General features: G+C 37.2%; 1 protein-coding gene across 11 annotated transcripts in view; it reads left to right on the top strand.

Annotated features, from left to right (window-relative positions):
* Window positions 1-695: 695 nt before the first annotated feature.
* Window positions 696-10397, top strand: part of LOC120085899 (pentatricopeptide repeat-containing protein At2g03880, mitochondrial-like) — a 15085-nt gene continuing 5383 nt past the window's right edge. Inside the window, exons 1-7 of one of the 11 annotated variants that reach the window (XM_039042182.1) lie at window positions 696-881; window positions 1045-1184; window positions 1852-2058; window positions 2146-5186; window positions 5408-6114; window positions 6632-6983; window positions 7294-7464. In XM_039042182.1, the coding sequence (XP_038898110.1) occupies window positions 1883-2058; window positions 2146-4852 (2883 nt within the window). In that variant the 5' untranslated portion in view covers window positions 696-881; window positions 1045-1184; window positions 1852-1882 and the 3' untranslated portion in view covers window positions 4853-5186; window positions 5408-6114; window positions 6632-6983; window positions 7294-7464. Of the gene's footprint in view, window positions 882-1044; window positions 1185-1851; window positions 5187-5407; window positions 6115-6631; window positions 6984-7293; window positions 7465-10397 lie in introns of all 11 variants that reach the window. The other 10 variants (XM_039042178.1, XM_039042177.1, XM_039042172.1 and 7 more) reach the window with 10 other exon arrangements.

Below are 10397 nucleotides of genomic sequence, written 5' to 3'. Positions count from 1 at the left end.
TCTCTCGCTCCTACGTCCCGGTGAGAATTTAATTTGGTTTTAACCGAAACCGAACCGGCCGGTTTGGCTCTGTTTGGAGAAATAGTTCGGTTTTCTGTTTTTGTCTTTTAGTTTAAAAAATATTGTGTTAGCTTTTGGACTAACCTTAATTAAGCTAATTAAAGAACATCAAAATTTACTTTTTAGAAACTAATATTCAATCTTGAATATTTTTTAAAATATATATATATTTTTGTCATCAACTTTTAACTTCAATTTAAAATTTTGAAATCATTTTACAGGCTAGTTTAGCGGAAAAGCAAAGTGAATTCCATCATTTATTAACTTAATTTTAAAGAAAAAAAAACTTAACTAATTTTTTGTTTTTCAAATTCTAGATGATAATAGTAATAAAAGATCATAACAAGAAACAATCTAAATTATAAATTATATCTTCATCAGAAGATAGAAGAACTCAACAAAAGAAAAAAAAAATCTTAATCAAATATATATGCCATGTGCTCCATTCTTAGAGTCAGAAATTCAATCCTACCTTCCGTAGTTTTTGCTAGAAAAGAAATAATAAATATCCAATTTTCGTATATATGTGTATATATATATATATATTTGGAAAAAAAAGGATAATAAGTCGAGAAGACTTTTTATGTAAAACACAAATATTGAAGAGTGCCCATATATATTGTAATATTGTCATCACTACTATTTTGCAAAATAGTATATTCAGAGCTTCATTTCAGTCCTCCATCTGTAGTCCGTATTCATTTCCCTCTCTTCCTCCATTAAAGCTTTGCTTCATATGCATAATAGATAATACCACTTCTCAAGCATTCATCATCTTATTTCATCACTCATCCTTTTCTGCTAAACTCCTCCTCGCTCTTGTAAGCTTAAAGTTTTGAGCTTTTTTCATTTCGTCCATTTCTGCTTCATTGGTTCTCCCAATTTCTAGTTTCAGTCTGTCTCCCCCTTTCATTTATTTGGTTAAAATTTCCAAAATTTCTCACTTATTTCACCATTTACAACTTTCCCTTTTCTTCATTTCAGAGGTAAAGTCTCCCAAAGAGTTTTTGAACTCCCGTGGAGGTATTGGGGAGGAAGTAGCCGCACCTTGTTTCTCTGTTTTGGACAATCCTGCTTTTGATGTCACTCCCCATTATTGGATTTTTGGAGTCATAACAAAGGAGGTATTCTTCTACCTCTTCCCTGGAGACTGTTTAAAATAATCGAAAACTTCCTATTACCATGAAAAGTATCGCAACTATGTGAATGTGTTCTGTTTCCATTAATGAACTGCCTCTCACCTTACAATAAAGTGTTCTTTACCCTTTTTTGTTTTTTCATTTTACAATTTAAATGAATGATTGGGGATTCAGGACAGGTTATTGATGTGGCAAAAATGTTTGTTTTGCTTGCTGTCTATTTTAGCATTGATATAGTATGTTCCTTGTTATGTATGAGGTATCTATCAAAAAAAATTTTAGAAATTAGAAACATCATTACATTTCAATTTTGAATTTTTGGGTCTAAGCAATCTGATATTGAGAAGCATTTACTGTTCCCTCGAGAGTATCTCTGATTTGGGTCTTTGAAGGATGATGGTTTTTCTTTCTACCCACTTCGAATAGCTTTGATCTGCTCTGTCATCCACCGTATTTGATACACACAATCATGCATAGTTTCTAACATGGATTTTGTACAATTACATTGGTACTAGTAGAAGGTGTTCTTTTTGATAGAACCCTAAAACACTATTAGTTGAACACAAGTCATTGTTTTTTCTATACTTGAGCTTAAAAGTATTGATATTGTTCCTCTTTAAATGGATGTTTTCTGATTTTGGTTTTGTTGTAGGAGGAATTCTTTTTTTTTTTTTTTTGAATTGATGGAACGGAACTTCATTGCTATGAGAATTCATGGTTCACCTCTTGGGTTTCAAAATCTGTTGATATCAAGTTGGTTACACAGTTCGCCTCAATTCCCCAACAAGTTTCAAAATACTACTAGATCTTTGTTCACTTCCATTCAACGGAGTAGTTTCAAAATACTACTAGATCCCAGGTATTCTTCCGACTCTATTGGAATTTCAATGTCAAAAGGTCAATTTGGTCATGAATTTAAGAATACAGTTCATAATTTCTCATATAGATGTAAATTTGAACACCAAAACACTGAAGATGGAATGGAAAATCGAGTATGCTGGAGTAGCAAGGAGAAGTTGAAATATTATTCAAGGATATTGCATGAATGTGCATCAAAACGGTCTTTGGGTGTTGCAAAAGCCATTCATGGGCTTATTGTGAAGGATGTTATTAATCCAGATTCCCATTTGTGGGTTTCGTTGGTGAATGTATATGCAAAGTGCAGGTACTCTGCATATGCTCGATTAGTGCTTGCTAAAATGCCTGATCGTGATGTTGTTTCTTGGACGGCATTAATTCAAGGTCTCATAGCAGAAGGATTTGCTAATGATAGTATTTATTTATATCAGGAGATGCAAAATGAAGGAATCATGCCCAATGAGTTCACTCTTGCTACTGGATTAAAAGCATGTTCTTTGTGCATGGCCTTAGATCTTGGAAAGCAGATGCATGCCCAAGCTTTTAAACTTGGTTTATTACTAGATTTGTTTGTTGGATCTGCACTTGTTGACCTTTATGCTAAATGTGGAGAGATTGAAGTTGCATCTAAAATGTTTATTGGTATGCCTGAGCAAAATGATGTGACATGGAATGTGCTACTAAATGGTTACGCTCAACGGGGTGATGGGATAGGAGTCTTGAAATTATTTTGTTGTATGATGGAATTAGATGTGAAGGTCAGCAAGTTCACTTTAACTACCGTTCTCAAGGGTTGTGCAAACTCCAAAAGTTTAAGACAAGGGCAGGCAATCCATTCCTTGATTATCAAATGTGGGTATGAAGGCGATGAATTCTTAGGTTGTGGTTTGGTAGATATGTACTCAAAATGTGGGATTGCAATTGATGCATTAGAAGTATTTAAGATGATTAAAAAGCCTGATATAGTGGTTTGGAGTGCCATGATTACATGCCTTGATCAGCAAGGACAAAGTGAGGAATCAGTTAAGTTATTTCACTTAATGAGATCGAGTGGCAGCAGACCAAATCAGTATACTATTTGCAGCCTTATAAGTGCTGCTACAAATATGGGAGACTTCCAATATGGCCAAAGCATCCACGCTTGTGTTTGGAAATATGGATTTGAAACCGATGTTTCAGTCAGCAATGCATTGGTCACAATGTACATGAAAAATGGATGTGTGCATGAAGGTGCCAGGTTGTTTGAATCAATGGTTGACCGAGATTTGGTTTCATGGAATACATATTTATCTGGTTTTCATGATTCTGGAATGTATGATCAACTACTTATTAACTTTTGTCACATGTTAGAGGAAGGTTTTATTCCAAACATGTATACTTTTATTAGTATTTTAAGATCATGTTCTTGTCTTTTTGATGTGCACTTGGGGAGGCAAGCGCATGTGCATGTAATTAAAAATAATTTGGATGATAATGATTTTGTTCAAACAGCTCTGATTGACATGTATGCCAAATGTATGCACTTGGAAGATGCTGATGTAGCTTTCAACAGGTTAAGTGCTAGGGATCTTTTTACATGGACGGTTATCATTACTAATTATGCACAAATAAACCAGGGAGAAAAGGCTCTTAATTATTTCAAACAAATGCAACAAGAAGGTATAAAGCCAAACGAGTTCACGCTCGGTGGCTGTTTGAGTGGTTGCTCTTCTTTGGCTTCTCTAGAAGGTGGACAACAACTTCATTCTATGGTTTTTAAGAGTGGACACATAAGTGATATGTTTGTTGGCAGTGCCCTTGTTGACATGTACTCAAAATGTGGTTGTATTGAAGAAGCTGAAACGTTATTTGAAGCTTTGGTTAGGCGAGATACAATTGCATGGAACACCATTATATGTGGATATGCACAGAATGGGCAAGGCAACAAAGCTCTCAGGGCCTTTAAGATGATGTTGGATGAAGGCATATTGCCCGATGAGGTCACCTTCATAGGCATTCTTTCCGCATGCAGTCACCAAGGATTAGTTGAAGAGGGGAAAAAACAATTCAACTCTATGTGTAGAGATTTTCGTATTTCTCCTACCGTAGATCATTGTGCTTGTATGGTTGATATTCTAGGCCGGGTGGGAAAATTTGATGAGCTTGAAGATTTCATTCAAAAAATGCAACTATCACAACATGCACTTATTTGGGAAACTGTCCTTGGAGCTAGCAAAATGCACGGTAATTTGACATTGGGTGAGAAAGCTGCGAACAAACTCTTTGAGCTTCAACCAGAGAAGGAGACAAATTATATATTACTCTCAAATATTTTTGCAGCCAAAGGAAGGTGGGATGATGTCAAAAGAGTTCGGACTTTGATGTCTAGTAAAGGAGTTAAAAAGGAGCCAGGGTGTAGTTGGGTCGAGACTAATGGTCAAGCTCACACATTTGTGTCTCATGATTGTTCACATCCACGAATTCAGGAAATACATCTAAAGCTAGAGGAGCTTGATAGAGAACTGACCTCCATAGGATATGTGCCCAAAACTGAATATGTGCTTCATAATGTTGGAGAAACAGAAAAAAATGAAAACCTTCGATTTCACAGTGAAAGATTGGCTCTTGCTTTTGCACTCATAAGTACGAACACAACTAAGAAAATTCGTATTTTAAAAAACTTACGTATTTGTGGAGATTGCCATGATGTCATGAAACATATATCAAGTATCACCAATCGAGAAATAGTTGTTCGTGATGTTCATAGATTCCACCATTTTAAGAGTGGCGCTTGCTCATGTAATGATTTTTGGTGATGTGGCTTCCCTATGAACTTTATTGTTGAGTCGGTTTCTTGTTTTGATACCGAGGAAACTTGTTCAAGCCATCACAATATCTGGACCGGAGAAACTTGGTTCTTTTAAGGGTAATGTCTATCCAAGTATGTTTTTATATGAACACATTTTTCGCTCTCCCATTGCATTTGATTCCTCATCCACAGTCTAATGGATCAATAAATAAATAATTGCTTATAATTGTCACTTGATGTACGGTAAGTTAATGATAGCTGAAACTAAAATTCCACATTGGATGCCAGGTCACTATAGGGAAACACGTTTAGGGTTCAAACTTGACTATGATATCCTTTAGGTACTACTTTCGATTTTTTTCGACATGGATAGTAGAAGCATTGGGATTTCTAGGGGTCAAGCTAGCGAATCATTCTTTTATCGGCTCAAGACAATTCAATATCATTATGCATGAAATGATTTGTTGCCCCATGGATTCAAGGGTGAAATGATTTGATTGAGTAGAAATTATATGTTGTTGATGCCAATTTTTGACCAAGCGAATGTACCTGATCTTTACAGGGCAACAACCATAAATTTGTATTTTGGGGGAAGATAGCTTGCCTGCAAGCAAATAGAAAACTTGACACTAGTGTGGTCTAAGTCACAACCACCCCGATGCTTATGTCAAAAGGTTGGAAGGAGAAGAGAATATTTCATCTTAGTTGGCGAACTTACTTCGTTTGTGCTCTGCTCGGTTTTTTTTATAGGTTTTGACCTTCTCCCTATTCCTTATCCATTTAGGGCTTTTAATTGGGCTATCTGTTTGGGAAATCCTTTTGGGCCGAGGCCAACCATCCCGCATCCTTATCCAGTGCTTTAGGGTTTCATCCCTTCCTGGCCGAGCCTATGTTGGGCCGAACTGGCTTGGGGCCGTTGTTGATGGCATCGGCCTCGGTACCAAGGCCGACCAAGCCTACTTTTCTCTTGGTTTCGTTTGAATCCTCTTCTTTTGCTGTTTGTTGTCCATTTTACCCTTGATTACAAAATCCACCCTCAACATATGCAACTATTTAAACGATGAATTGATATTTCTGAAGTTTAATTTTCAAATAGTTCAAGCTAAATTGAAGTGCAACAATGTAAATTTATGCTTTTCTTAAATTTTCTGATCAAGTAAACATTTTAATATGTACAGGATCAAGTAAGCATTTCCCCACTCGTTATTTTATTCTACTCTACTCATTAAGTTAATGATATCTGGACTGTAACAAGTCTTAAATTCAAAGGTGTAGTTTTGTACTTGATATTGTTAATGATACTAATAAAATAAGTATAATTAAATGTGAATAATAATGATCAATCAAATTGACATGCATGGTAACTGGGTCAGATTAGTTTAATTTGTTTTATGCAATGAATTAGTTCCCCTTGAACTTTTAACTGCATGATTTTCCAAAAGAACAGTTAGAAACCATCTATTTTTATATCCATTGGATGACATTGAAAATCACCAAACTCTGTAACTTTTTTTTTTTTTTTTTTTTTTTGGGGGGGGGGGGGTACTAACCTCTCTCTGGACATTTAAGTTGGAGTGGCACAGAACAATAGAGTTTCATGCTTTCAATTGTAAGCTAAATAAAGTTGATATTTTCTCTGTTTAATCATAGAAGCATTTAGAGTTTTCTAGAGTTTCATTCTCTTCTTCTTTTTTATTGAAACAACTGCTTTCTAGAGTTTCATTCTCTCCTCTCTTTGTGCTTTTGGTGAAAATGTTTGCTCTCAACTCTTTCACTTTTGTGACAGACAAATCTGCTACTGAGCAATAGTTAGAGGTTACTTTGTCCTCGGTTCTTCATTTGGTGCTTGAAGATCTGCACCGTCATAACAAGGATGGAATTTACAGAGATATTTGCTTAATGTGAAATTGCGCAGCCAACAAAATAACCTACTTGATAGGGCTACTGGAGAGAAGATTGCAAAATATCATTAACTTTTTGTATGGCAACTTGACATAATTGATATGCAGAAAAAGTACAATGAAGCATGTCTAATTGGGATGAGAAATGGCCTTTTCTACAATATCTGATGGACTTGAGCTTTCAGTACCAGGAGGGTGCAGGTTGATGAACGTTCACTGTGGCATAATTGCCGTCAGGTACCGACTCAACCTCTGCAGTTTAGGCTTTTGCTCACAACGTTAATTAGTAGTTTCCATGTGACGGTGTGCTCTCTTTTTAGATATCATACCTCTCTTTGGGTATCTGTGTGTAAAGCTTTTTTTAATTACCCTTTTATGTCTTATTTTGTTTGAATGGAACTCCATTTTAGGTAATTGGGCTCCTCATGGGGTGGGTTTTTTGTTTTAATTTCCCTTGTATTTCTTTCATTTGTTCTCATTGGAAATGTAGCTTTTCATTAAAGAAAAAAATGTTTAGCTTTTGGATTTTTTTATTTGCACTTTGCAGAGGTAGGTATATAAATTGATGAGGTTGTTGATAACATGGCTAAGCAAATTGGAGCACGGTTTATCACGAAACTTAAAGGCTTCTCACTACGAACCTACACATGCCATGGCCATTCCCTCTAATTGAACGAGACAGGCCCTTTCAATTGTGGCTAAAATCTTCTTTTAGCTGGTATATTCTTTGATCATGCCTCAGTACTTTATTTTAAACGAGTACATTTGTTTTTGCTGCTTATGTCTGTAAAAAGTTAATAGATTTGATTTAGCCTACAATGCTATCTGGTTATTTATTGTTTTCTTCATTCATTGTTGTTTTGACGATTACTTAGAACCTCATTTTTGGTGTAGCTTATTGAAATAGAAAAGAAAGAAACGACATAAGGAGTTTACGTGAAAAACCCTAATTCAGGGAAGAAAAACCACGATAGAAAAGGTTTTATTATTTAATGTCATGCATACAAGAGACCCCAACCTCAGATATAAATAGGATGAGGGGAAACCCTAATTTAGCAAATATAGAGTAAACTACAAAAACGCCCTTAAGGCTAATTCAACATATTTCAACACTCCCCCTCAAGTTGGGGCGTAGATATCGGCAAGACCCAACTTGCTAATACAAGCTTCAAACGTCTATCTCGATAACCCTTTCGTAAGAACATCTGCAACCTGTTGGACTGAAGGCACATAGGGAATACAGATAACTCTGCGGTTTAACTTCTCTTTAATAAAGTGCCTGTCAATTTCTACATGTTTGGTTCTATCATGTTGCACTAGATTATTAACAATATTGATGGCAACCTTATTATCACAATACAGCTTCATGGGATCCAGACTACTCTGGTGAAGATCAGACAACTTTCTACAACCAGATTTCTTCACACACTCCCAGACTCATAGCTCTATACTCTGTCTCAGCACTACTTCTGGCCACTGCACCCTGTTTTTTACTCTGCCAAGTCACCAAATGTCCCCATACAAAGGTACAGTACCCTGAGGTTGACTTTCTATTAGTCACAGATCCGGCCCAATCTGAGTCAGTATACGCCTCGATGCTCCGTGTGTCATATTTTCTTAACACTAAGCCCTTCCCAGGGGTGGACTTCAGGTATCTCAAAATTCGAGTCACAGCTTCCATGTGCTCCTCATATGGATTCTGCATGAACTGACTTACCACACTCACAGCATAGGAGATGTCGGGCCTAGTATGAGATAAGTAAATCAGTTTTCCTACCAAGCGTTGATACCTCTCCTTATTCATAGGAACTCCTTCCGAAATGCTTTTCAGTTTGCCATTGACCTCAATAGGAGTGTCAATAGGTTTGCATCCAGTCATTCCTATTTCCTTCAACAAGTCCAGAGTGTATTTCTGTTGAGATACAGATATTCCTGCTTTTGATCTTGCCACTTCCATCCCGAGAAAATACCTCAAACTACCAAGATCCTTGATTTCAAATTCGCCTGCCATCCTCTGTTTCAGCTTAGCAATTTCTGTCGTGTCATCTCCTGATAAAATGATGTCATCAACATACACCACCAACACAACAATCTTCCCTAAAGGTGATTTTTTGGTAAACAAAGTATGATCAGAATGCCCCTGAACAAACCCTTGAGACTTAACAAACACAGTGAACCTATCAAACCATGCCCTAGGGGACTGCTTCAACCTATATAAGGACTTCCTGAGTTTGCAAACATGATTCCCAAACTTAGCTTCGAAACCTGGAGGCGGACTCATGTAAACTTCCTCTTCTAACTCACCATTCAGGAAGGCATTTTTTACATCTAGTTGATGTAGGGGCCAATCTTTATTTACGGCGACAAACAGAAGAACACGGATCATGTTTAACTTAGCCACTGGGGAAAAAGTTTATGAATAATCAATCCCATATGTCTGAGTGAACCCTTTAGCAACAAACCTGGCCTTATATCTTTCGAGCGTTCCGTCAGATTTATACTTCACTGTGAACACCCATTTGCAACCAACTGTTTTGTGACCTCTAGGGAGAACTACTAACTTCCAAGTCTTATTTGTCTCGAGAGCTCTCATTTCTTCCATTACTGCCGCTTTCCACTCGGGAACTTCCATGGCCGCATGTATACTGGTAGGTATTGCTAGAGCATCCAGTTGGATAGTGAAAGCCTTAAAACCAGGAGATAAGTTACTATAGGTCAGAAAACTATGCAGAGGGTACTTTGTACATGACCTGGTTCCCTTCCTCAGAGCAATTGGCATATCTAGAGTGGTATCATAATTGTCAGTTTTCGTCGGTCTCTCTTCAGTATCAGACTTCTGAGACAATTCTATATCTTCTTAAGGATCTTCCAGCACCTCATTACCTCCTGAAATTTCAACCTTCTCTAAGCTCGTCTCATCATTTTCTATGTTCCCAGACTTCTCTTCAAGAATCTCCTCTGAAACAACAGGATCTTGAACCTGAGCTGGTTCCGATGCTTGGACAGTTTTCGATGGAACACCAAGGATTTCCTGAGTTTCCTTTCTAAGATTCTTCCTATAGTATGTTATCCAGGGCACTTGTCTAGTAGGAAGGACAAATACTGGAATTGCAGGAGCAGAATTAGGTTCGAGCCTAGGTAGACTGGGTTCAAGAGAATATTAGGACTAGGCTCAAGTTCAGGAATATTAGGACTAGGCTCAAGATTAAAGCTAATTGGTACAAAGTATATGGATCTGTTAGTCTTTTCACTCATGGTCTCCCCCTGAAGATGACTAACGGAAAAGAATGGTTTATCTTCAAGGAACGTGACAAAGTATTTTCTAGAAGATGGGTGAAAGCATTTATAGCCTCGCTGATGAAGGGGATACCCGACAAACACACACTTTTGAGCTCGTGGGGCAAAATTAGTTCGGTGTGGACCATGAGTATGAACAAAAGCTTTACACCCAAACACATGAAGAGGAACCTCAGGAATAACATGGGTAGACTGACAAGACTCTTTGAAGCACTCAAGAGGTGTTTGAAACTTTAGAACTCATGAAGGCATCCTATTAATGAGATAGACTGCGGTAAGAACCGCATCTCCCCACAGGTACGAAGGGAGAGATGCTGGAATCATCAAGGAATGAGCAACTTCAATGAGATGGCG

Source organism: Benincasa hispida, chromosome 9 (genome assembly GCF_009727055.1).
Source record: "Benincasa hispida cultivar B227 chromosome 9, ASM972705v1, whole genome shotgun sequence".
In the NCBI taxonomy this organism is placed as follows: Eukaryota; Viridiplantae; Streptophyta; class Magnoliopsida; order Cucurbitales; family Cucurbitaceae; genus Benincasa; species Benincasa hispida.
The sequence above is the reverse complement of the archived record's forward strand: the minus strand, read 5'-3'. Positions and strand labels throughout refer to the sequence as shown.